This window comes from Canis lupus, chromosome 10 (assembly GCF_011100685.1).
Source record: "Canis lupus familiaris isolate Mischka breed German Shepherd chromosome 10, alternate assembly UU_Cfam_GSD_1.0, whole genome shotgun sequence".
Lineage (NCBI taxonomy): Eukaryota > Metazoa > Chordata > Mammalia > Carnivora > Canidae > Canis > Canis lupus.
In genome coordinates this window covers 41,632,829-41,660,098 of record NC_049231.1, presented here as the reverse complement: position 1 = coordinate 41,660,098, position 27,270 = coordinate 41,632,829, and the positions used below count along the sequence as shown (strand labels likewise).

The 27,270-nt window shown below is 42.4% G+C and overlaps 1 protein-coding gene across 4 annotated transcripts; it reads left to right on the top strand.

The window, feature by feature from the left end:
* Window positions 1-27,270, top strand: IL18RAP (interleukin 18 receptor accessory protein). Of its 4 annotated transcripts, none has more exons than XM_038550915.1 (10): window positions 1-202; window positions 2,300-2,618; window positions 2,715-2,901; window positions 10,270-10,420; window positions 15,214-15,279; window positions 16,928-17,051; window positions 18,898-19,049; window positions 20,185-20,322; window positions 22,996-23,169; window positions 26,979-27,270. In XM_038550915.1, exons 1-10 carry the CDS (start codon window positions 130-132, stop codon window positions 27,158-27,160), a joined length of 1,566 nt encoding a protein of 521 aa, XP_038406843.1. In that variant the 5' UTR covers window positions 1-129; the 3' UTR covers window positions 27,161-27,270. The 4 variants fall into 4 exon arrangements, with proteins under 4 accessions (XP_038406843.1, XP_038406841.1, XP_038406840.1 ...); XM_038550913.1 differs by lacking the exon at window positions 26,979-27,270 and adding an exon at window positions 23,859-24,667 and having other exon boundaries at window positions 3-202; window positions 20,230-20,322; XM_038550912.1 differs by lacking the exon at window positions 26,979-27,270 and adding an exon at window positions 23,859-24,667 and having other exon boundaries at window positions 3-202.

Here is a 27,270-nt window from a genome sequence, read left to right as displayed (position 1 = left end):
GATTTCTTCATTTCTCATTTCTTGACTTACAGAAATGAAGACGATTCTCAGGGAGGAGCTCTGAAACACGAGGTACCACAGCCTGGCAACGCAACAGACTCACTGAAGTGATGACAGGACCCAGGGAGAATGATGCTTTCTTTGGGCTGGATTTTTCTTTGGCTTGTCACAGGAGAGAAAATTAAAGGAATGACTACTTCAGGTAGGGTTTTCGCTTATCATGTTCACTGTGAGTCTTAAAGTCAATATTTGAAGTGACAGATAGTCTGATATATCAGCAGCTTGACCTATTAATGCAGAGCATTTCCTTTCTGCTGTTGAGATGGGTGCAGGAAGACAGAAATGACTGGGGTGAACAGCTTTCAGCTGATACCAAGCGTCAATAAGGAGCCCAGTTATGGTAGCCAGGTGTTCAGTGGGAGCAGTTGAAGAGGAATGAGGAGTGGTTCAGTCGTCTTTAATAGTTAAGTGCTGCGGCTACTAGCCAGCTCAAGTCCACTGGGAGGGCATTAGAGCCTGACCTTCTAAATGGAAGCAGTGACGAAGACAGACAAGGGAGTTTAATTCCTCATTAAATCATGTACTCTTTATAAACATAGGTTAGAGTTTGATCTTTATTTCCTCCAGTTTTGTTGACATGTAAGTGACATACAGCACTGCACAAATTTGATAGATAGCAAAATGACTTATGCGTATAGTGAAATGATTAGCACAATGAGTTTAGTTAATATCCATGATCTCATGTAGCTACCAAAAAAGAAAAAAAGAAACTTCCTTGTTCGTTAGTTGTGATGAGAACCCTTAGAACGCATTTTTTTAACTTTCAGATCAACCATACAGCAGTGTTAACTATAGTCACTGTGTTCTCCAGTATGTTCCCCTTACTTATGTATCTTATTACTAGAAATGTGTGCCTTTTGACCACTTCATCCAATTCCCCCACTTCTCATGCAGCCTCGGGTAACCACAAATCTGATCTCTTTTATTTATAAGTTTGATTTTTGTTTTGTTTTGAGACTACATGTAAGTGACATCATCTGGTGTTGGTCTCTCTGGCGTATTTCATTTAGTATAATGCCCCCAAGATCCATCTATGTTGTTGAAAAAGGCAAGATTTCTACCTTTTTTTTTTTTTTACCACTAAATAATATTCATGTGTGTGTGTGTGTGCATGTGTAATACATCTTTATCCATTCATCTGTTGATGAACACTTATTTCTGTATCTTGATTATTGTAAGTAACGCTACTATGAACAAAGAGGTTCAGACTGTGTCTTCAACATACTGTTTTTCCTTCAGGTATATTCCCAGAAATGAAATTTCTGCATCTTATGGTAGTTCTATTTTTAATTTTTTTGAAGGAGACTCTACTCTTTTCCATAGTGGATGTACCAATTTATGATCCCAACAGTACTCAAGGGTTCCCTTTTCTTCGCCCCCTTGCCAGCATTTCTTATCTCTTATCTTTTTGTTGATAAGCCAACCTACCAGGTAGGAGGTGATATTTTACTGTGGTTTTGATTTACAGTCCCCTCATGACTAGTGATGTTGAGCACGTTTTCACGTACCTCTTGGTCAATTATATATGTTCTTTGGAAAATGCTTATTCAGGTTCATTTCCCATTTATAAGTGGCTTATTTGGGGGTTTTGTTTGTTCTTTTTTTTTTTGTTTTGCTTTTGAGTTGTATGTATTCTTTTTATATTTGGATGTTAATCAGGCATATTTTATTAGATACATGGTTTGCTTACTTTTTCCATTCTATAGGTTATCTTTTCATTTTGTTAATCATTTATTTTTTTAAAATATTTTATTTATTTATTCATGAGAGACAGAGAGAAAGAGAGAGAGAGAGAGAGAGAGAGAGAGAAGGAGAGAGAGGCAGAGACACAGGCAGAGGGAGAAGCAGGCTCCATGCAGGGAGTCTGATATGGAACTCGATCCTGGGATCTAGGATCATGCCCTGGGCTGAAGGCAGGCACTAAACCACTGAGCCACCCAGAGATCCCCCTGTTGATCATTTCTTATGCTGTGCATAAGCTTTTTAGTTTGATGTAGTTCAGCTTGTTTATTTTTTCTGAGATTTTATTTATTTGAGAGAGAGAGAAAGAGGACCCTGAGATCATGACCTGAGCTGAAGGCGGACGCTTAACTGACTGAGCCACCCAGGAACCCAATACTTGCTTATATTTTTTATTTGATTGCTTGTGCTTTAGATGTCATATACAAAAACTCACTGCCAAGAGAGAGATTTGTCTTCTAATGCGCCTCCCTTTCTCTTTGTTCCTTGTGGTTTTCAGATTGCCTCACCAAAAAACTGCTCTGGGAATATTCTTCAAGGAGTGAGGAGTTTGTCCTATTTTGTGACCTAACAGAGTTACAGAAATCCCATTTGCACCACAGAAGTCAACTCTTACCAACCCAAAGCTCTGAAAACTTGCCCTGCAGTGGTCATGAGGACCTATCTGATGTCCAGTGGTACCTACAAACTCAAAATGGTGATTCATTAGGGGAAATAACTAACAACTTTCCTCACATCACCCAGGACAAGAGCAACCTATGCTTTCTGACCGCAGGAATAAGTAATGCTGGGTCATATATCTGTAGACCTAGGATCCGGTACGTCCCAAATGCATTCTTATATGAAAACATTCCCAAGCCCTGTATTACCTGGATATAACATCTATGTTCATAGGCCTTTGTTAACTCTCCTAGGACCCCTCAGGATGAGGCCTGTTGTATCAAGACCATCTTAGAAGTTAAGCCTAAGACAAATCTATCCTGTATACCAAATAACTCTGTATCACAGCAATATCTTCTTTTTGGTAGCATTGCCAAAATTAATTGCCCTAGCCTCAACTGCCAAAGTGATGCACAAAGTCCAGAGGTGACCTGGTACCAGGTAAGAATGATTTCTCCAAAGAATGATTTCTCAGCTTTGGAGCTTTATGGAGTTACCATAAAGTATCATTTTTATGGTAACCTACCCATAGACACTTTATAGAAACGTGGGTTTGAGGATCTGAGGTCTAGAGCTTTGCAAATACTGACCTTGTGCCTACAGAGAAGACCTAACTTTCTAAAGTGGTCACTTTCATAGGTAACCACTGGGAACCATCTTTTTCATCCATGCCAGCAAAATTTCTAAAATTCAAGTGTATTATACCTGAGGTAAGACATAAACTTATGAGCATCAGCCAATGCAGAAGACCAGATAAGTTCCTTCCTATTGTCTTTGGAAAGCAATGGGGATTCCTATGGGGAAGGGAGCTACAAACAAGTGAGTCCTGGAGGGTTTCTGAATAAAATAGGAGACTGGAATGCTTTCCAAAGAGAGCACATCTGGGAGGACAGTTATGGCAAACGCAGATGGCCCAGGTAACAGGTGCCTTGCAGAAGTGAGACTGGGGTGGGGGGGAGGGAGTACAGTATAAAGAGGAAAAAGGGGCAGGGATGAGGAAGAGGCAAGTTTCCTAATGATTTTGAGTTATGAACCACATGTGAATAAGCTTCATGACAAAAACAATTCTTATTGCCATTGTGTCTCACGATTTTTCCAAGTGCTAACAGATACATAAATGTCACATAACCCCATGTCATCATAGCCTCCTGGTAGTTGACCTCGTGGTGGCAGAAACAAAGAATAGAATTTCCATTGCCTCCTGTAATTGTAATAATTGTTGAAAGTCTAAAACTTTGCCTTAAGTAGTTGTGTATAACATTAAATTCGACTTCAAAACATATGTTTGTTAATATAAAAATATCTTTTTAAAATTATTATTTATTTATTCATTCATTCATGAGAGACACAGAGAGGCAGAGACAGGCAGATGGAGGAGCAGGTTCCCTGTGGAGGGCCCGATGCGGGACTCGATCCCAGGACCCTGGGATCATGAACTGAGCCAGAGGTAGATGCTCAACCACTGAGCCACCCAGGCGTCCCCAAAATTGCCAATGATCAGTTATGCCAGTGGCCATGTTTATCTGGTGGCTCTACACACTCCAAGACTCAGCAATCAGAGAGTCCTGGTGGTACAAGCACCAGGGTATGAGAAGATATATCCTCACTTGGTTCCCTTGAGACCTGCTGACAATGGGTAGACAGGTGTCATCATGTCCACTATAGAATTAATATACAGAGAGAGAACAAGTGATGTGATGTGCTGTAAGTCTCACATTTGTATTTTAAAGTGACACTAAAAAAATGTTGGCCTCCATAAACTCCTAACTTAAGAAACATACAAATTTCGTAACCTCTAAAATGAGGTTAGGCAGCAAAGTCCATGGTTCTGTTCATTATTTTCAGTTCTCTTAAGAACAAAACTTCTCTTGATTCAAAAGTATTTGTGATCTGGGCTGACAGATTCCTAGCCATGTCAGGGCCGGCTGTTCCTAGGCCAGTAAAGCAGGCTTGGCACCCCCCCCCCACTCCCCCGTCATTTCAGATGAAAACACATTTAAATTTTCAATCATTGTATCCCTGAAGGCAGTTTTCATTTTCAGGTAAACAGAAGCCACACAATAGCTGTCAGTTTTCTGCCTGTATCTCTTATAAACAAAATCCTAACGGTGTATGACATTCACAGAAGGAGGTCTGTGGGGTCTCGATTTCACATCTCTGGGGTCTCAATTGCAACATCAGGATGTGCTTAGCAGTGAATAGACATCTGTCCTAAAAGTGGGTGAACGATTATGGCTCTTATCAAAATTGTACTTTCTGATGCAGATTTGGATAGGTCATTATTCATGTGATGTTTCCTAATTGCATGTATGTGTGCACATGCATACACGCACATGTGCACACACGTACATACACAGGCACGCACGCACAGACCTTATGGAAGGAGTGTATCACTAGAAGTGGTGATACTAGGCAGCAACTAAGACATGAGGCTCCTTGCCTTCATGCTAAACCCCCGGCACTCAGGTGATGGGTGGGTCGCATCCGAGCCACCTCAGAAGAGATGACATATGCTAACACTGGCTGAGCAGATGAAAACATGGTGCTATTGAATTCAGATGAAACTCCTGGCCAGGGATGCCCCCGTCAGATGTACAGAATATGCCACTGAGATAAATCCAGGGGCTCGAGGCTCTGGGGGTTTCAAAAGATTTTTAATTGACCCATCAAAAAAATGTAGGCTTGGAGATTCTTCCCTGAACTATTAAGTGACCAAGAAGTCAGAATTAAAATGAATTATCTATTATTTACTCAAGAAACATTTTCTCTATATTTTGCTGATTTCTAAAAATATAATTAAAAACTAGCTGAACAGGCATCATCTTAAATAAATGAGAATTGCATTGAACGAGAGGGCATTTTATGTTCTCTGGCTAAGCAAATCTTGGAAGTAGGCAAAATTATAACAGGGCAGTGGGGTTGGCATTGAGATACAGGTGTTGGTGATACAGGTGTCAGTGACACTGCTGTGACCTCTTGTCAGTTAGACTTGTGCCCTGAGTAATCTTTCCATTGGTGCTTTAAGACAATCTCACTCATAGGCCACACTCACTGGCCACAATGATGACGGAGCTGCTGCATCATTTGAGCCCTGCATTCCATGGAATGTGCACACACAGACCTGCCACTTCTCCTTCTCGGTTCCTTTATGGCCTCCTCTTCTCATAGTCACTAGTACTGCCTGGCATCCCTTGAGCCTAGTGACATGGGGAACTGCTGAGTTGGTGAGACTGGCTAGACCTAAAATCAATGTGGTTCCAAGTAAGGAATAAGTACCGATTATTTTGACTGGGTTTCTGAAAAGTATTTTCAAGGTCAATATACTGGCCCATTCGGTGATTCTCACTGTGCAGTCTCAGAGTGCTCATAATCCTGCACAACCTCCTAACATCTGTTCAATGCTATAATCCACATGTTGCTTAACTAATAGTGAAAACAGAGAAACTATTTTTTTTTCTTTCTTCTAAACAGTGTATCAATGTGGTCTACGATTGCATTAGCTTTGGGACAGGTCCCTTATGTGGTTGATTCATTCTTAGTTGGCAGGTAGGGTTTGTTTTTTTTCTTTTTCACAAGAACTGCAGTCAGGCCAATTCAGCTTTGTGCTAACAGAGTAGAATTGTAACCCATGTTCATGATTTTACATGTATTCCTATTAAATTCTGATTTGATGGTTTAAGCTCATCATTCAACATATCAAGAGGTTGGCATTTTGATTTTGAAATCCACCATGTTAGCCATCATTCTCATATTTGTGTGACTTGTAGATAAGATGCAGACATGATATTCTTAGCAAACATTTTGAATGGCCTGGTACTGAGCCAGTCAACTCATCTATTAACTCTAGCATGATCCTTTTAGTTACATACAGTCCCTTAATCCACAACTTGGGAAGTATTACTGTTCAATTAACTTTAAAAAGTCACCTAAATGTTGACTCATTCAGCCCGTATGTATCTATTTTTATTTAACAAAGACATCATCAGAGTATTTTCCAAATGACTCACTATAGTGAAGCCAGAACATCTATTATATTTCTATATTCCTCTGAGCCTCTGGTCTCTTCATTTTATCATGGGAGAAAATTACAAGACTGGCATGAATGTTGGTAGTGAGTGCAAGCTGGCTGATATTAACCCACTTTTTTAAGGGCTCATAAGCCATTTGTCCAATAATCCATTCAAGACTTTGGCTAGAGATGAACATCTAGCTTTTCATGATACTTTTCATAATGTACCCTTTTCCACCTAGAAGATAATTATTAGTACAGAATTTATGTAAAAGTACAATGCTGTCAGTTGATGGATAGGGCAAGAGACTGAAGTGCAGGAAAAGGTAGATGGGCAATGGAAGCAGAAGCATGAAGGACACATCGTGTGAATGGTGAGTGGCTCAGCATGGTAGGACCAGAGTGTTCCTGAGAGGTGTGGTTAGAGCTGAACACAACGGTTGTACATTGGTTATGTGATATGGTTATTGGAGGTCCCTGCTGATGTGATTGAACTTTATGAGTGTGAATCCTGATCCAGGGAATGAGCAGTGGGAACAGAAAGAAGTTGGTGGATGTTAGTGATATTTTCAAGAATAAAATACAAGGTAAAATACTTCAGGGGGACATAAAAGAGATGACTCATGTTTTGGGTCTTTCTGGCTCAAATATATTCACAACATTTAGCAAGTTGAGAAAGTAGACATTAATTCAATGAGGAATGAGAAGAGGTCAGGTATGCAGATCTGGACATAATGAGTGATTAAAACAGTCATGGAAATGTCAAGTCCATCAGGGAGGGTAGGGCTCGAGATGTCCATACGGGGAGTCCTCCCAGACTAGGTAGCAAAAGCCCCAGTAGGAGCTCCACTGTGTTGTCCAATGCTGGGGAGCACCACCCCCACAGAATAGCACCGTGTGTATTGTACTCCCGAGAGGGGCTGCACTGGACAGTAGTGTTAGAGCTTGATGATACTGGCTGGAAATATTTCAGTAACTGCTCCTACTAGAACACATTTTCTGTGCTCTTCTTGCTTTACACATTCCTTTAGAAGTCCTGTTTTACTGTCTTCCTTGTTTCTGCAAGCTTCGCTTGTGTCTAGAACTTACTGAAACAAGTCATACATGTTCACTCTGAGATGTTCCTCCTTCTGTATTTTGTTCAAGAGTGTGGCACAGCTGAGCAAAACAGCCCCATCAGCACCTCCCTTCCTACTGAAATCATTTGCTATCATCTTACTGGAGTGGGACTCCCATCGTTCTTGACACAAATTACCTCTCCCTTATGTTTTCTTCAATGTTTCCTTTTAGTTCCATCTTATTAAGTCTTAATAATACATATGAAGTCACGCTTATTTTTTTACATTTTTTAAAATTTTATTTATTTATTTGAGAGAGAGAAAGAGACACAACAAGAGAGCACAGGAGTAGGGAGGGAGGGGCAGAGGAAGAGAGAGAAGCAGACTCCTCACTGAGCAAGGAGCCCAATGCAGGGCTTGATCCTAGGATACTGGGATCATGACCTGTGCCCAAGGCAGACCCTTGACTGAGCCACCCAGGCGCCCTCATACTTAGCTTTTTATGAGAAAAAAAAATCAGGGCAATTTTGATTTGACCCATCCCCCCTGTGGCACAGCTGAGGTCTCAGCCCACGACTCTGCAGCCCATCACTTCCTTGTGTGATTCATGACACATCTCTGCTCCAATTTCTGCTCTTTGGATGTGATTCTTGTATTCTCTAGAGTTTTATTTCTGACTTTTACCCCATGCCCTGACCCATCCTTTTAAGAGGTCCTTGACCCCTGAGATCAGCTGATTGATATTTAACCTGGTCTGCCTCACTTTTTTTTTTTACTTCCGGCCTGCCGTTGCTGCTCTCTGACCTGTTCCTTGCCAACCTACTGGAAGTCCCTTCTTGGGCCACAACAACCACACCAGAGACTTGGAGTAGGGGAATCCCTGTTCCTCTGAGTTAGCAGGTGAAGTGGAAGGGAAATTCCTCAATGAGAACATGAAACTCAAGAGTTAGAAAAATTCACATGGATGCTCGGTCCTCTCAGTTACTGGCTCTGTGATAGAGAGCCACACACAAACTCCAGAACCTCAGTTTTCTCATAGAGTCTGTGCAATCCAAGTCAGGGGATCCTTTGAGTGAATCATATGAAATAGTACATGAGAAAGGATTTTTTAATCTGTATAGATAAGAAGTACTTATTTTGTGATTTTGTTTTGTTTTGTTTTTTGCTTATCTCTTTGTTTTTGACTGCTGTGGTAAGAGTCATATACTCTGGGGGCTATTTGTTGAAGATTGGAAGGCCATGTGCTACATGGAAGTCAGGGGCTACAGAATTATTGGTACAGTGATACTTCACCATTTAACAAATATTTATTTAGCCCCAAGTATGTCCTAGCCCCTAGTGATACAAAGGTGATTACATGGCTCTTATGCTTCAAAACCTTTCAATTACACATACTTTATTCATTCATCATTTACAAAGAGCTCACTGTTGCTGGCCTGTCTGCTGTGTACTAGAGACACAAAGACCCGATCCATCTACATGCATCAGCCTCTTCCTTTTGGCCTTATTTCCTATATAGAAGCTCCATTTCAAAGGTTTCTAAGATGGCACTCAGCTTCAACGGAGTGATTCTCACATATTCCTCAAGGCTCTGACTAGCCCAGAGGGAGCATCCCTGCTTCCTGTGAACAGAGACAAGGCTGCCCAAGTGCATCATACTCTGGCTTACTGCTCAGGGGTCTGCCTTCTTCGACTGAGCACTCTCTCAATCCTAGAAAGCAGTCATGACTCTGCAGTCTTGATTGGAGGGACTTCTGTTTATTCCTGCCAGTGTGTCCAGGAGCAGTGATGTGTCTTGGCACAAAGGCTGTCTCAACAACGATAGAGGAAGAGGTAACCGTGCACATAAATTATGATCAGAAGGCTATGTGCAATCATAGAGGTCTGGGAGCATGAGAAACTGGTTCTGCTGGGAGAGCGCCTGATTGCTCCCACCATGAGAGTTACCTCCTGAGTTGGAGTTAAAGACTGAGCTGCAGCCGACCCAGTTGGGGGAAGTAGTGGGAGAGATGTACACACACATAGATGGAGAAAGAATATGGTTATTTAGGGAGTGGCAAGTGGGTGGAGGGGCAGTAGCAGGGAATGAGAGCAGGAAAGAATGGCAAGTTCAGCTGGGGGAGAACGTTAGACCTTAGAAGAGTATCCCTGATGGATATGCTAAGTAAGAGAGAGAAATGTTCCTAATTGCAGTTTAGCTCTCACCTTAGTTTGGGTCCACCATGAGCTCATTGTTTGTCACTCATCGGTCATTCTTTGTCATATCTAGGTATTCCTGTTTAGTTATTAACTTAATATTTTAAATTCAAATTTCACCTTTTTTTAGTTAAATTTATTTAGAGAAGAAACTTTATCTTAGCCTCATTACACAAGAAATTATGTCAATTTCCACAAATGTAAATACACATTTTTTTTTTAATTCATTGAGGTATCAGCTACTAAAGGAAATGAGTTTTCTATAATGTTCTCAGAGGCCTGAGTCATGCTTTGAGAAATTCTAGGCTAAATAACTCTTTGTGGGTTAGTCAGATTTGGTGCCTCGATCTTAACAGATAATGTAATTGTATCTGAAAACGCCTCTCATGAACAAATGCGAATCTTACAAATACAGTTTTTGAAGCAGAAGCTCTTCATAGCGTGGGTGATGCTCTCATTTGTGAAGTTTTTCTGTTGTTGTGACGAATATTAATAACAAATCTCTGGTTAAGGAAAGTTACTTATTTTTCTTGTCCCCTGGATTAGAACGGAAAACTACTCCCTAAAGAAAGGAGCAACCCAATTGTAGTGAATGAAGTTTATGAAACCAACCAGGGCACATATGTATGTGATTACACTCAGTCGGATAATACAAGTTCATGGATAGTCAGAGCTGTTGTTCAAGTGAGAACCATAGGTAAGTGAGATTTTCATTTCAAGATCTGGGATTTGAAGCCCCATTACCCAATTAAAGTTAACTTCCTTTGGCTTAGTAATGGTTTACTTTTTGGGGAAAAAAAAAAGATAATCATATACTGGTAGTCATGTGAAGCCTTAAATGTGGGAAAACATTAATTTTCCCATTAACCTAGATTCCAGCCCCCAGAGAAGGCCTAGTTTTGGATCATATTCAAATTGTCACAAGTTGGGTTTTTCCTGCATTGACAATCCCTGGCTTATTTTTGTAATAAGTTTAAAAAATAATGTTAAATATTTCATACATAGCAGTAAGTGACACTATGAACCTATTGCCAGCTTTAATACATGTTCATGTTTTTCCACATGTTTAAAATCTTGCTTTTTCTGTAAAGAAACAAAACATTGCAGGGACAGCTTGAGACCTATGCTTTTATCCTTTCCTGCTTCCTCCCTTCCCAGCTGTAGTCTAATCTTGTATACATTCTTCCATTTATATCTTTATGCTTTTCTAAAAATGTAGGTAGGCATTAAAAAAATAGAATATTGTTTTATGTTATAGAATATGTTTTGTGTTAAAAATATATGTTATTATTCTAAGGTATCATTTTGTCAATTTACACCACCCTCAGCAAGGAGCAGATTCCCATTATTCCCAAATAATGTTTGGTGTTGTCACACTTTTTGATTGATGTCAAGTGAGATCTCTCTCTCTCTCTCTCTCTCTCTCTCTCCCTTTTTATTTTTTTTAAGATTTTATTTATTTATTCATGAGAGACAGAGAGAGAGGAGAGAGAGAGGTAGAGACACAGGCAAAGGGAGAAGCAGGCTCCATGCAAGGAGCCCGATGTGGGACTCGATTCCCGGTCTCCAGGATCATGCCCTGAACCAAAGCGGCGCTAAACCGCTGAGCCACCCGGGCTGCCCCCATTCTCCCTTTTTAAATCCCAATTTAGGGATCCCTGGGTGGCGCAGCGGTTTGGCGCCTGCCTTTGGCGTTGGGCTCCCGGTGCATGGAGCCTGCTTCTCCCTCTGCCTGTGTCTCTGCCTCTCTGTCTCTCTCTCTCTCTCTCTCTCTCTGTGTGTGACTATCATAAATAAATAAAGAAAAAAAATCCTTTAAAAAAAATAAATCCCAATTTAAATTTCCATGAAGTTTGATATCTTGTTATACGTTTGTTGGTCTGTTAGGTTTATTCTTCTGTGGCCTGCCTAGTCTTTCCACTGGGACCTAGTCTCTCCACTGGGTCATTCTTACTAGATTAACAAGTGCCGACATGAATAAATTGTATAATGCAATTAATTTAAGCATGGCTTTTGCCAAAACACAACTGAGTCAGTCATTCATACTCTGTATTAAATAGCTACAGAATGGTTGACTCAGCTCATAGTAAATACATTGATTATTTTTACCTCCTTTTCTTTTAGTGTAATGTACAAATTACATTAAACATGCTGAGGCCGGGATGCCTGGGTGGCTCAGAGGTTGAGTATCTGCCTTTGGCTCAGGGCTTGATCCTGGGATCCTGGGATTGAGTCCCACATTGGGCTTCCTTTGGGAAGCCTGCTTCTCCCTCTGCCTATATCTCCGCCTCTCTCTCTGTGTCTCTCATGAATAAATGAATGAAATCTTTAAAAAACAAGCACACACACACACACACACACACACACACTGAGACCAAGTTAACCACTTCTACCTACTTCCTGGATGTCAGTAATTTACATTCATATTATATTGCTTCTTGGGGGAGAAGTTAGAATGCAAGTACCCCACTTGTACCATTTGCTCCCTCCAAGGGATGTGTGATTGTTCTTCACTCAAGGCATGATAACTCAGCCCATCAAAACCAGGGGCAGAATCTGGTTTTCCCTTTCTTCCAAGGTATGCCTTACAATATCTGTTGCATCCTCTCAACCAAGCATTCCTGTCTTCCTCATTCACTCCTTCATTCTTTCACATATTCATTTTTTACACAAATATTTGTTGAACATCTAATATGTATCAGGCACTGGGCTTGGTGTTAAGGTTGTAAGCATGAGTGTCTGGACATTTTCTGTGACAGCTCAGAACTTCCCACTTTGTGGGGCACACAGGCTATCCCAATGCATTGTAATGAGTGGAGAGAAAGCAGTGGGGCATATGGGAGGCCCACCAAACCCACACCTGGACCCACCATGTCCAAGTGAGAACTGAGGGGCAAGCCCAGACCAGAGCAATGAAGATGGTCAAGATGCCGTTCCAGGCAGAGGGAACAGCATAGTCAATGTCCCGGAGATGAGAGAATACACACAGTCTGGGAAGAAAAAGAAGGTCCACTGAGAGTGAGTGTCTGGAAACAAGACTGACATCACACTGTTTTAGTGAGTTTGAACTTCATTTAAGGAGCAATGGGGAGCTTTTGAGGGTTCTAAGCAGGAGAGCATCATGAATAGATTTGCCTTTGAGATAGATCACTCCAATCTGCTGTGTATAAAATGGGTTTGGGGGGAGCAGGAATGGAGAGAGCAATGACTGATGGTGGCCTGAACCAGGAGTTGCAGTGGGAATGCACTGAAGCAGACAGACTCAATAAATACAGAGGAGGTACATCTGAAAGGATTTGGAAATTGGCAGTGAGGAAGAGGGAAGAGGTGGGATCCAGGAGAAAAGAGTTGGGGTTTTAGGTTGAGCTACTAGATAGACATTCTGTTAGGTACTGATGGAGGGAAGCATTGCATTGCATAGGTAAGAGCTGACCTAGGGCACAAATGGGGGAGCAGCAGGTTTGATGCACATTCTAAAAAGATGCTCCTGATTGCTCACTGCACAGACTTAGCAAAGGTAATGAGAAATGGCTATTTGTGCGTCAACAGAACGTGATGATGGATTTAATGTGTAAGAGAGAGAAACGAAGGATGCTTTTGTTTTGTGGCCTAGTTAAGTTGGTAAACGGTGACACCAATTCATGAAGCAAGAAAAGGCTGAAAAAGAAGAGGATCTAAAAAGAAATTAAGGATTAAAGTTTTTAAAGATTTTATTTATCATGAGAGAGAGAGGCAGAGACATAGGCAGAGGGAGAAGCAGGCTCCCTGTGGGTATCCCTATGTGGGACTCAATCCCAGGACTCCGGGATCACGACCCGAGCCAAAAGCAGATGCTCAACCATGGAGCTACCCAGGTGCCCCAAGGATTAGGTTTGAAAGGACTTTCAGTGATCCAAATCCCAATGGCAAGGAAGAATTTGGATAAACCAGTCTGGAGGTGTTAGGGCTGGAGATGAAATTTGAGGGTGGTCAACATGATTATCTAAAGCAAAGAGACTGAATGAGGTCACCTAGGGAGTTAGTATAGAAAGAAGGCCTGGAACTGAGGCCTGGAGCATTGCAATACTTGCAGAGGTCGGAAGGAAGGAGGGAATCCCCAGAGGAGGTGGAGCAGGGGTGTGAGAAGAGAGGAAAACTGTCCCAGGGCAAGTGACTAAAGAATGTCGGGGCAGAGGGAGTGACACTCTGCTTCAGTGGTGATGTTTGAGAACTGGTCATTGGGTTTGTGCAGATGGCAGTCATTCTTTACATAAGCCAGTGGGTGCCAGTGGGAGGAAGTGAAATTGATGACATAGGAGAGAGAGATCATTTCGAGGTTCAAGACCTTTTGTAGGGAAGAGGCCTAAAGAGTGAACAGCACCACAGCAGAGAAAAGGGAGAGAACTGATATTCACGAGAAGCACAGAAAGCAGAGCCCCCAGACACACACCTGGAAATGAGCAGAGAGGCAGAAGGTGAACTAGAGAGCAGAGAAGCAGGGAACCAAAGGATGAGAGGGTTCCCAGAGACAGTGCTCAGCAGTGTCCAATGCTGCTGAGAAATAAAGCTGAAGAAAAACTCAGTTGTGCCCAGTGGATTGAGGTGCCAGAAGGTCACTGGGGACTTTAGTCAAAGCAGTTTCTGTGGAGTGATGGAATCCAACTCCACAAGAAGTGAGAGAATGGAGATGAGCACAGAGCACTGTTTCAAGGATCTGCCTGGGAAGGAAGGAGAATGCGTGCCACAGGGAAATGGGGTGCAGGGATTTTTCTCTGTTTTAAGATGGAGAGACTGAGCATGGATAAATACCAATGGGAAGAAGCCAATGGGAAGATGGGGCAGGTGAGAGAGGAGAAAGAGGCAAATATACAGGGGGAGAGATGGAGTATTTGAGGGAAGGAGGTCCCCAAGAAGTAAGTGGACCATGCCCAGAGCAGAGGTGATGAATTTTCCCTTATCAAGAGATGGGACATAGTCAGGAAGAGTTTGACCACAAAGCCCCAGTTTGGCAGTTTGTGGCAGGAAGCTGAGGGATAAATGAGTAATGGAGTTCCCGACTCAACTTTATTTTGAAATAAACCATGTACTTAGTGATGGAGGAGGTGGACTCCAGTCTAGGTGATATGAGCATTTTCTCAGGTGCGTTCTTCTTCCGGAGAAGAAGCCAGATGGTACGAAAAATAATCTTGTAGGAGAAGACAGGAACGGGGGGGCTCAGGTCAGCGATGGTTGAGCAGGGCTGGTGTGGAAGTAAAAGCACACCCTGGTGGATGAGGATTTACCAGGATTTACTGGTATTTCGTTAGCACCCGTGACCTGATGTCATGGTCATTTGGGGAGGTTCATTTCTCACACGGAAATCTAAGTTCCCAGCCTTAATAGAATCCGAATCAAAGTTGAAGGGGGATCTGCAAAGCATTTAGATCAAAGTGCCACTTGATGCACACACCTTCAGCAAGCAGGCCTTCAGATTTCCCAGTGCAAATAGTAATTTCTATTTTCATCTTTTAGTGAAAGACACTACTCTCAAACCAGATATTCTGGATCCCATCAAGGATGTGCTGGAAGTAGAACTTGGTAAGGTGGATTGTATTATCTCCGTTGAATGACCTGTGCTTCTGGGAGCAGCTCTAAGTGTGATATAAGGAAAAGAGCCTTGGGATTTTTTTAAAAAATTATTTATGAGAGACATAGGCAGAGGGAGAAGCAGGCTCCCCACAGGGAGCCTGATGTGGGACTCAATCCCAGGATTCCAGGATCACAACCTGAGCCAAAGGCAGACGCTCAACCACTGAACCACCCAGGTGCCCCAAAGAGCCTTGGGATTTTAAGTCAAATAGAATTAAGTGTGAATCGTGGTTGAGCCACGGGCTACCTTTGTGACCTGATAGAGTTACTTATTCTTTCTAAGTTTCAAGTTTTAAATATGTAAATAGATGAAAGAAAACTGGCCTCATCTGGATGCACTGAGAAATGTAGGAAACTGTATGTTAGGTGACTAGTGATTGGACATGATCAACAGATTTTAGATTCTTTCTTACTCATCCCAGAAACAGGTGTTATATGTATTAGGTCCATTGGTTAAGTCTGTAAATTTAACCAAATTACCAATCTGAATAGCATGAATCCTCGCAAACATGGTATTTGGTGTGGCCTTTAAGACAATTATGGAGGAACACTGTATCTCCTGCTCAAGTAACTCATATTCCTAAGTGTGTCTTCTTGTGGGTAGGAGGGGCAAAGTGATTTTCCTCTGGTCCCCTTGTATTTTATCAACCTCAATAACATCTACACTTTCTCACACAGTAAAATGAGAACTGCTCTATTTAAAATCAATGCTGGTTGTTGCAGTGAAATAAATGCTCTTTTAAATGCTAAAATATTTTTAATTACAGAAATGTAAAAATAGAGACTATGGTTAAATACCGCTAGATGGCGGTATTAGCGTGTCCTGATTCTGGAAATAGACTGCAAAACCAGCGGCATCACAAGGATGCAAGGAAGGAGGAAAGAAACACAATTAATGATTCAAACATAGCTGAGCCACGTATGGTTTCAGTGAATTTGAAAGTATGACAGGGTAGGGGGACAGTATTAGGGCGCACAGATGATTTTTGAATGGAGTCTTTAACCGTTTCAAGGTGAAAATTTGAGTTTGAGGCAGTGTATCTGGATACCCCTTATGGGAAAAATGAGTAGAAAGAGGATAAGTGTAATAATATGCTTCCCAACTGTAGTGCTTTGCTCAAGAAACTGCTGAATATTTAAACAATTCCTTCTTTAAACTACATTACAGTAACCTGACAATGTTATTTGAACATGCAAATATTGGTGAGCAGTAAAATGTTCTTTATGACGCACCTTGTACTCAACATCAGCGTTGAGTGAGTCACCATCACCAGTGACTCCTCATTTTGTGGAGTCAGTGACTGAAGGGACTCCTCATTTTGCTGGGGTCTATCCTTCAGCCCCATCAGAATTCTTCGTGCTATGCCTATATAGTCGCAGGTTTGAGATAGAAGTATTGCCCATTGGAGATGAACAGACTTGGTCTTACTTGTTTCCAAATGAGAGTCAGGTAGATGTTGGGTTATTTTTGACAATCTCTTTTACCTGCCAACGTGATTGCAGTAATGAGCGGTCTGTGGTTGGAGTCTTCCTCCTGCGCCGGACAAAGCGTTCTCACGGACTTCCTTCCTATTTTCTGTGTCGCCTTCATTTTTAGGAAAGCCTTTAACTCTTAACTGCAGGGCACGATTTGGCCACCAAAGGGACTTTAACCCTGTAGTGAAATGGTACGTTAAAGATTCTGACCAGGAGAGTGAAGTCCCAACACCCGAGACGATCAGGTAAGAAGGAAATCAGCAGACTGTTATGCCCCGCAGCCCACCCTAAATGCTTTCACCTTTGGAAACCTCGAGAACGGCCCCCCAGAGGTGAGCCAACAGGTGCAGCTGACGGAGTGGCCACTCGCGCCACCTAGTGGTGACTAGAAAAGCGCGGAAATACAAAGGGCAAGTTCATGTTAAACAGCAGTTTCTGACCAGGCCGTATTATGAAATATTTAAGTTGTGAAGTTCGGTTTATAGCAACAGTTAGATGAGGCTGCTTGAAACATCAAGCTGACAGGCAGACATACGTAGCGACCCACGCAGCCTGAATAGAAGCAGCACGTCCAACCAATGGGGAACGAAGGATGCCCTCCTCCTCATTTTCCCCAGTACCATCCATTGAGAGCCCTGGTGAGTTCAGGGATCCACATGTTAACAGCCTGGGATGTATCCAGAGGAAAGCGCACAATAATGCGTCTGACCAAAACTATGAGAAGTGAGGAATAGTTGAAGCAATCCAAATGGAAAAGGAGATGCAGACATGGGATAGCTTTCTTGACATCCTTGGAAGCCATTATGTTTTACGGAAACTAGACTTAGTTTGTCACCCTCTAGAGCTCAGGACCCCCATTAGTGGACAGAATTTACCGGGAAGATAGTTTGGCTCAATAGAAAGGAAAACTCCAGCTATTCAGAGCTATCCAATACCTCACGAAGCTAGATGCTGGTCCCTGGAAGGATTAAGGGAGGGTTTGGATCCAATCTGTCAGGACCATCGTTAAAAAATAGACTCCCTTGTTTTTCCAGAATGTGCTCCAAGGTAATAGTCTATGTATTAAGCACTTGCTTCTGATTTTTAAAACAATTTCAGTGAACAAGTGTAGTGTCATTTTGAAAAGTACATGTCACTGCAAAAAATAAAGACCAAATTTTGATGACAGTAATAAAATCCAACAAGGACTTCTAACTCAAGAGAGGTCACACAAGCCCTTGAGTTTGAATCTATTTCCCACCTATTGGCAATTTGACCCTTGACCCCTGCAAGACTCCATCCCACCACATGCAATCTATGGATGCTTACATCTACTTCACAAGGTCCCTTGAGGGAGCTGCTCCAGTAGAGGTGATACACTCATCACAGTTCCTGACCAGTAGGAAGCATTCAGTGAATATGAGTTGATATTGTAGGCTCCAAGCAACACAGCCTAAAAACACCATCCATATAAACAATATTCCTCAATGTAAAGACAGACTATAAATCAGCAACCTTAGAAACTCAGTGAATAAATACTGACTCTTACAACTTGCTGAGTGGGGCAGAATGACCTAGGTCCAGGACTCAGGGTGCCACTTCCAAGCAGAGTGACCTTAGGCTGTCACCCACCTCTTGTGCCTGGTCTGTGTTGCTAGTTAAGTTAGGATGATCATATTCTTACCTTATGGGGGCTCCAGTGAAGTGAGGCATGAAGGAGACTTAATTGTCCACATTTAGTGTTCAAAAGAGTGAGCACAGATACGTGATAAGCCCTTTGTGGAAATGAGTCAGTATTCAATATTATTCTTAAATTATCATTATTGTCTGTTTTCAAGGGGAGTGCTCAGAGTAATGGAGGTCAGATGAGGCCCACACTAAATTAAATTCTGATTAAGTGAGTAAAATGATGCCCAGCAGATTCAATAATCAAAAATGAGCTCCCATCACAAGATGGTCAATATTATGCTCTTCTGGCACTTTCTGCTACTATTTGATCCCATAGCTCTTCTGAAAGCCGAAACTGTTGGCTGCTAGTATGAATTCCAAATACAGCAAGAGTTGGTCAGTTTATGCTACTGAATGAGTAGGGTATCCATCCTTCTGACCTAGAGTTAAGCACACCATAAAGGATGAAGTCTATGAGCGCGTTATCCACTTGAAAGAAGTTACTCAGAGGGATCTTCGCAAGAAGTTTATTTGCTTTGCCCAGAACTCCATCGGGAACACTACCCAGTCCATCCAACTGAAAGAAAAGAAAGGAGGTAAGCCTGGAAGGTTGCCACACCATGCACACAACTGCTTTTATCTGAGAGAAGGGGAATTTTCCTAGAGATTTGTGACAGTGATGATAGCAATTAATATTTGCTGCATGCTGGACACTATGCATTTTGCTCATATGAAGCCATTTAATACTATGACCAGGGACACATCACTAGTAAGTTTCATATCAGTTATCCAGAACTGGTCCTCTTAACTAATACCCTGTGTATTGAGGCTTGTTGGAAAAACCTGTCATTCATTCATTCATTCATTCATTCACTTACTCATTTATTCATTCTACAAATACCTAAAGGGCATGTCCTGTGCAACAGGTATTGTGTTAGGACCTAGATCCCTTTTAGGGTTTTCTTTTCCTTGCTTCTCCATCCAGAGAATGTGATGATTGGGTATTGGAGAACGGAGAGAAGAGTCATCTTGCTCACTGCTCCGGGTGGTATGTGTATATCACAGATCACAGCCTTTTAAAACTGCAGTGGAAATGCCTGGTAAAGAAAAGGTTTGAAATTTCTTTAAGAAGATACTCAATGATGAAGTTGATATCATTCATTCATTCAATTAATAAATGATTCCAAGGACAAGCAAGTTTTGAATCCTGGTGAGGCTTACGTTAGACAGAATCTGTGCTTGGCCATAGTGGCTGCTCTGTAATGGGGCTCCCATCAGCAGAGGTGTGTGGAAGGGCTCCTGTGTTAGGTGCCACGGAGGGTGTGAAACCAAGCCACACGTAGCTCCTGGCCTCAGGAAGTTTAGACTTTAGTAGTGATGATAGTGCATGAAAATAATTTCTAATATGCAATGAGAGGGATCCAAATGGGTGGTGTGGAGGTTTATGGGGGGAAAATAATGAGAGTGGCCATGACCAGTTTCCCTGGCCACCTCAATCAGGAATAGCCCATTCCCGTGAATTGTCTCCAATTCAATGTAAGACAGTTGCCCCAAGATGTAATTGCATGTGTTTCCAGATTCAAGAGGAAAGAAAGCTTCCAAGAGCAGTGATTTTGATAAAATAATAGAGTCAGAAAAGGTGCTGGGCCAGCCCACAGCATTGGCCGGAATGTGCTCTTGTCCCAGGAAAGCTGTCTCTGTATTTGCTCATGCCTACCATGTTTCCCCCAGTGGTGTTCATATACATCTTACTTGGCACCGTCATGACTCTGGCAGGCATGCTGACGGCAGGTGCTCTGCTCTACATGTACTGGATTGAAATAGTCCTGCTGTACCGAACCTACCAGAGCAAGGATGAGACACTCGGGGGTAAGGTGACCTCAACTTGCCTCTGGCTTTTCCACTCAGAACTGGCTTAGAGGGAGAAGCTCAAGAAATGGATGTTCCCCAATGGAGAAAGTCATGCCCTCTGGCTTTGAGACCTTCTTCCAGATGTGGTGGCTTCACACCTGGGAGAGCTGGGAGCAGGTGGAGAAACAACTGCTTTTCGGTTCACTTACTGGAATCTTGCTGACCAATGGTATTATGGTAGATAGAGCATGTTGGGCTTGAAAATAATCTCTCTGCTCACCAACCTAATGCAATATGACAAATGACCTGACATCTCTGTGCCTTTGCTTCCTCTCCTTTGAAGTGGGATTGTAATCACAATTACAATGAATGCTATGAGCACTCATTGAGTTAAGACATATTAATCATTGAGAACAGCATGTAGTAAACACTCGGTAGATGGTGCCAACTATTATTACCTCTTGAGTGCTGAGGGCATGCAAGTCAGGTGTATTAGCTAGGAGAACTGTCACAGCAATCCTGCAAGCCAGGCAGAGGGACATGAAGTCTTGTGCCCAAAATTGGACTGCAGGATGGTGTTAGAATCAAGGATTTGGACTCAGGTGGTTTGGCTTAGAGCCCCCATTAGCTATTACCTCAGTTAGCCTCACGTATAAAATGAGGGTTTTGAAGATGGTGTCAATTTTCGAAGAGTGTGAAACTCTATAAAACCCAAGTACTATTACAATAAATGGAATTATCTGTCCACTTCCACAGGAGACAGGATCATACTGATTAGTGTTTGCTTCTTTAGAATAGAAGAGCTGTTCGCATGTTTTCCTAGCCCTGGAGGTCTCTAAGATTAGAAGGTTTGCAGTTTGAGTGAGTGATTCTCTTGCTTGGAAAGGGCAGGATCCCTTTTGCTGGATTCTGGGGAAAATCACTTCCTATACCAGGGCTTGCCCCACACCAGGAACGCAGTGAGGAGCTGTCAGATTTCCAGGAAGAGGACAGGTAAAGAGATGTATCAATCGTACCTTTCTTTAGACTAATTATTGAGAATTCATGCAAGAAATCCTGAAGCTAAGAGTGTTGGGTTTTTTGTGTTTTTGGTTTTTTGGTTTATTTCCTTAAATTAGCTTTTTAGCTTTTTTGAATTGAGCAAGCTACTTAACCAATGTCTTCTTCATTCCCCTGGATGACATATATGTATATTTTTACTAAAATTCTGCTTGTCTTAAGATTCTAGAGCTTGTACAGAAGAGTTGATCATGAAATTTTTAAATCTGTACTTTCCCTTTTTACTTTACACAGTGGCTGATGAGGAGGCAGTGCCTGGTTTTAAAGTATGGAGATTTAGCACCCTCTGTGGCCAATCTAAGGTTTTACAGCAAAATGTCTGTTTCCTTGGACATAAATGTGATATATCCACAATCTTAGACGTACATAGACTGTCGGAGTTGAGAAGGACCTAATACTCCCATTCCCACTAATTTTATTACCAAAGAAATGTAATGCTTCCAGTTAGAGAAAAACCCAAGCTCGTTGGAGTTTCACAGGATTTGGAAGGAATGGAGGTGATGAGGGGGTGTGTCACACATTTAAACCACACAGACCTTCCATGCCCACCATGGCCCAGGAGCCTCCTCCTCCTTCCCACCTGGGCAATGAGGAGCTTTGCAGATGAGCCCCCTGGGCCTCGGTTTTTTGGCATCCCCCTTTTCTCATCTCCTGGACCTCCCCTCTCCTTCTTTTTCTATTGCTGGCATTTTCATCCACTAAGGCCTCTCCTTATGTCCATGTTAAGCAAGCATCAGCCACCTGGGCTATTGTTTGCTATCTTGTAACACTGCTATTTGCCCGCCATGGTGCAGAGGACTGGAATCTGAACCAGGCATGTCCAGATTCCAAAGCCCATAAGTTAACTTTTGAGATTCTCTACCTTTCTTGGTTAGTTAGCTACATAACACATCCCAGTACTCGATGTGCATTCGCAATAATCCACTCAATGGAAGGAAGCATGTGAGACTTTGCAAATATCCCGAAACGAATTTTATAAATATGATTTCCCATCTAGAAAGCAGGGGAAAAAGATATTTATCTTGTGCCTGCTGTGAGCCAGACACCAAGCACTTTATATACATATCACCCAACCCTGGAAACAGTCCACTGGGGAGTTATTATTACATCATTTTACACACGAGGATTTCTAATATAGGTACATGTGCCGTCAGCTGTCTCCTGTGCAAGTTGCTGGGTCCTGGCAGTGCTTTGCTTGCTGGATATTACCATGCTTAGATGGAACAGACTCCTTTAGGATGTGTAACTCATGAGATAGCAACAGCACAGTGCAAAGAAAACTCAGAGGAATTCCCCCCCCCACCTCCTTCATCCCTGTGATTTAATCACAGAAGCCACAGCTGTTTGATCTGAACTCAGTGAAAAGGCAGCAGTGTGTCATAAATTAGAATTCGAATCTGGTTAGACAGTCGATACTACTCAGCAGTGTGATTTTAAAATGGACACAAAAATAAAAAGTAAATAAAATAAAATGGACACAGCTGCTGTGTTTTATTGTTAAATCAGTTCAATAAGGAGCTCAACACTTAATTCTTGCCCATACATCATAGGATGCAAGCATATGTAGATACATCACGATAGTGAGAAACATGTAAATGGTTGACTGTTTTTTTAATCGTTTCTCTTCCTCAGACAAAAAGGTATTTGATGCTTTCATATCCTATGCGAAATGGAGCTCCTTTGAGAATGAGGCCACTTCATCTTTAAGTGAGGAATACTTGGCTCTGAATCTGTTCCCTGAAGTTCTGGAAAATAAGTACGGATACAACTTGTGTTTGCTCGACAGAGATGTGGCCCCAGGAGGAGGTAGGTCCTGGGTGCCAAGAGAAGATATAGAACAAAGAGAAAAGTTGAATAAAAGTGCTCTGTGGGCTTTGGTGTCATTCCTTCTGTTGGGATACACATCTTCTGGAAAGTTTCATGAGCTTAGACTATGTTGGGCCACGGCACAGAAGGACATGTGTTGCAGAACATGTAGCAGGCCTTCCCAATCAAAGATATAGCTCCTGGTTCCTCTGTAGGAAATTATCTCTGTCATTCGAAACAGATGGTCCCCTGGCTTTGTAGGACTCTGCTGGCCACAACCCTCAACATTGGGTCAGGTGGGGCACAACCCTGGCCACTCATCAGAGGTACAGATCTCATTCAGTTCCCCCCTCCCTCTGCCCCAGGCACCCCACCATGGAGCCTGGGACATCTTGTGTCCCCCTGTTATTCCTAACTATGCCAACTAGCTTTGCTCCTAAAGGAAAAAGGACAGCTTGAGGACAGAGAACACAAAGAGAGGAATGGAAAGTTGAGAATCACCGGACACTAGAGTCTGTCTTCAACTGTCAGTAGAGTTGATGCAGCAAAAGTGACATAGTAAACCATGCTTCCTTCCCTCCTTCCCTACAAGTGCCTTTGCAAGGAACAATCTGGGTCGATCTGGGACATTCGGGGTTATTAAGACCCCAGGTTTAGCAATAACAGTTAATTGAATTCTTTATTTCCAGTGTATGCAGAGGATATTGTGAACATTATTAAGAAAAGTAGAAGAGGAATATTTATCTTGAGCCCCAACTATGTTAATGGACCCAGTATCTTTGAACTACAAGCAGCAGTGAATCTTGCCTTGGATGATAAAACACTGAAACTAATTCTAATTAAGTTCTGCTCCTTCCAAGAGCCAGAGTCTCTACCTCATCTTGTGAAGAAAGCTCTCCGGGTTTTGCCCACAGTCACTTGGAGAAACTTAAAGTCAGTCCCTCCCAATTCCCGGTTCTGGACTCAGATGCGCTACCACATGCCAGTGAAAAGCTCTAAAGGACTCAGGTGGAACCATCTCGGAAGTATCTCCAAAGTTTTTCACTGGAAATGACTCAGTAAAACAGAAACCACTGGGAGGAGCTCCCAGCCTAGAGAATGGTCAAGCGGACAGACCCTGAGCCACCTCCTTCCCATCCCTGGGGAGTAGAGATGTCAGTGGAAAGAACACACAGCACGGATCCAGCTGATACAAGATGGGGAGGGCTTTGTCGACCCTGAGCAAGTCTGACAGGCCCCAGAATGATAATGAACCTCTGGTTAAAGCGTCTGATATTCTGTGGGCAGAGGGAGAGTAAATTCTCTAGATGCTTGCATGCGTTCAGCACACAGTGCCCCAGAGACTTTCCAAGTGGTCTGAGCAGAATGGGCAGATACAGCCACTTTTGCTCTGTTGCTCTGCTCTCATGTCTGTTATGTATTATACGTATAAATTTATATATGTGTATATATATATATATATTTGCAATCAAATAAATATTACTTTGTTAGAAGTGAATGATTTAAACTTTGCCTAAAGCTCCTCAGAAAGAAAGAAACACCTAGTTTTATTCCGTGTTCACCCATTAACTCTGGAGTACAGAAAACAAGTGCAAAAGGCAGAAACCATGGGGGAACCAGGGGCAGACAGGGCCTCCATCAGTCTCTACTCTGTCCCTGAGGGAAGTGCCCCCTCTGAGCAGATGAAATAGAGAAAAGAGCCCTTCCAGGGGTGGGGGGTTGAGGCACAGCCCTGTGCTGGACACAAGGCTAGGGGAGCAATGTAGGGCTAACTTCAGCCCCTCCTATCCCCTTGGCCATTGGGCAGAGCATGAAGTACACAACCTTACCCTGGGCCACGAGAAGTAGGTACAAGCAGGTCAAAATGATCAGGCCTGGGGCGCCTGGGTGGCTCAGAGGATAAGCCTCTGCCTTTGGCTCAGGTCATGATCCCGGGGTCCTGGAATCGAGTCCCGCATCAGGATCCCCGCAGGGAGCCCGCTTCTCCCTCTACCTGTCTCTGCCTTTCTCTCTCTCTCTGTCTCTCATGTGAAATAAAATCTTAAAAAAAAAAAAAAAAAAAACGATCAGGCCAATGAGGAGACAAGGAACGGCCGAGTATTTACTTATAAAGTAGAAAGGCAGTCGCAGGAGTTAGCAGCCCAGATTAAGAGTTCAGGAAATAAATGCATACGTTGGTCAAAAGGCAGCAAGAATGGAGCTTGAACAGAGCTTTCTGGTCTGAGCCCTTTGCCCGGCGAGGCTGGCACTCCTTGCACATGCTTCCTGACCTACTGATCCCAGGTGAGTCCCAAGTGACAGGGTGCTATGCTAGAGCACCCAGTCGTAGTTTCTGATAGACCAGATGGATCTCATTCTCGTGTGTCCTCCTTAGGAGAGTTCAATCTGTAGTTCATGTTCTGGTCACATAGGAATGTAAAATCTTCACACTCTGTCATCCCTGTCTGAGTGGAATGATGCATTTGAGCAATAAGACAAGCAACTTTCTGGACTCATTTGACTGTAATGTGTCACGTTCACCATATGAGCGTGATCCCAGTTCAGGATGGACAGAAGTCATCGAGCATCATCTAGCCACCGCTTGGAGCCTGTATGAAATGCTCTGAACTCTTTTTCCACAGAGGCTCCCACATCATAAAAACCACTGCGGCTTTGGCACCAAGCAACATCCTTGTTGGGAATTTCAGTGATGAAGTTAAAGATGAGTTAAAAGGTATAAATTATTCCTGGAGGAAGTTTCTTGTGGGAAGGCTCATTGTAGGGTCTCAGTGGGGAAGAATCCACACTGTCATTGTGTCCTTGTGCCATGGTGATGGCCAGAACCCCTGGTTTTCCTGCCAGCTTCTCTCTCAGATCTAAGACTCAGAAACCTCTTTTGGGCCAGTTTACCCAGGTTTATTTTATCCTAAAATAAATTTTGCTAAAACTGATCTATCCAGTGGTCCAGAGTTTTGTTCTTAGCTTCAGAGAAATTCAAACTCAGCCTCAGGTGTGTACCTACTCAAAAAAAAAAAAAAAAAAAAAAAAAAGGGAGGGGGGAACTCTCTAAGCTGACATTTATGGAATATACTTTATACTTTTTCCAGGTTATTAGATACATAGAAGATGAAAAATTAGCATTTGGAACAAGGGTTGATTTACATTTCTTACATGCAAATCAATCCAAACAAACTGGGCAGCTGAAACAAATTTTTCTGTATATAAGAAACTAATGGTAACCAAACAGTTGAACTCAGTGCACTACAATAAGAAAAGTGTTTACATTTCCCACTCCATTTTCTAGATATGGTGACCATATATTCCAGTTTCTGATTTGTTGTCCAACTATAAATCTTACTCTGAAAATGTGTCCTAGTTTGGATGATGTCACTCTACCTCTAATACACACTGGAGAGTACTCCTTACTAATTCTAGATGACACCTCAGGCAAATTTCACACCATCCTGGTGTCTTCTGGGTTTTAATAGCTACATTTTCTATCTATATTATTTCCAGATCACAATTCCAGGTAAGAAGGAATAAGTATACTGTCTCTCACACTCACTGCAGCTATAAAATCTGAATAAAATGCTTAGAGAATCAGTTTGAAGATTTTGAAGGTAAATCAGAGCAGAATGGTTAAAGAGGACAAGAATTCAAAGTTCCATGATTTTATTTTCCTCTGATATCCCTTGGCTTGGACTCAACACAGTCTGAAATTCAGAAGTAGATGTTAGTAATGACAGAGGATTCCAGAAGAAGCCCTCTCATTTACCTTAAAGACTGGGAAAGGGGTTTCCTAACACTCTCCTATTTTTTTTCCTTTCTAGGTTCTTTTACTTTCTGGCCCCTATGTAATTCTGCAAAAGCTGAGGCAAGAGGATCCTTAGGAGCCTGCATCTCTGTGGAAGGGGAACTGTTCACTTTAATACAAGAAGCTGTGGTCCCTAGAGAGTGTGGCAAACCTCTTTTGATTGTCCTTTTTGGGACTCTCTGTCTTTTTACCATTTAGGTGTAGACATACAAGCAGTTGGGGAAGTGCACTGCAGAGTAGGTACAAAAACACCAACACTCTAGCCAGAGAACTGCAAAAAAAAAAAAAAAAAAAGAAGAAGAAGTTAA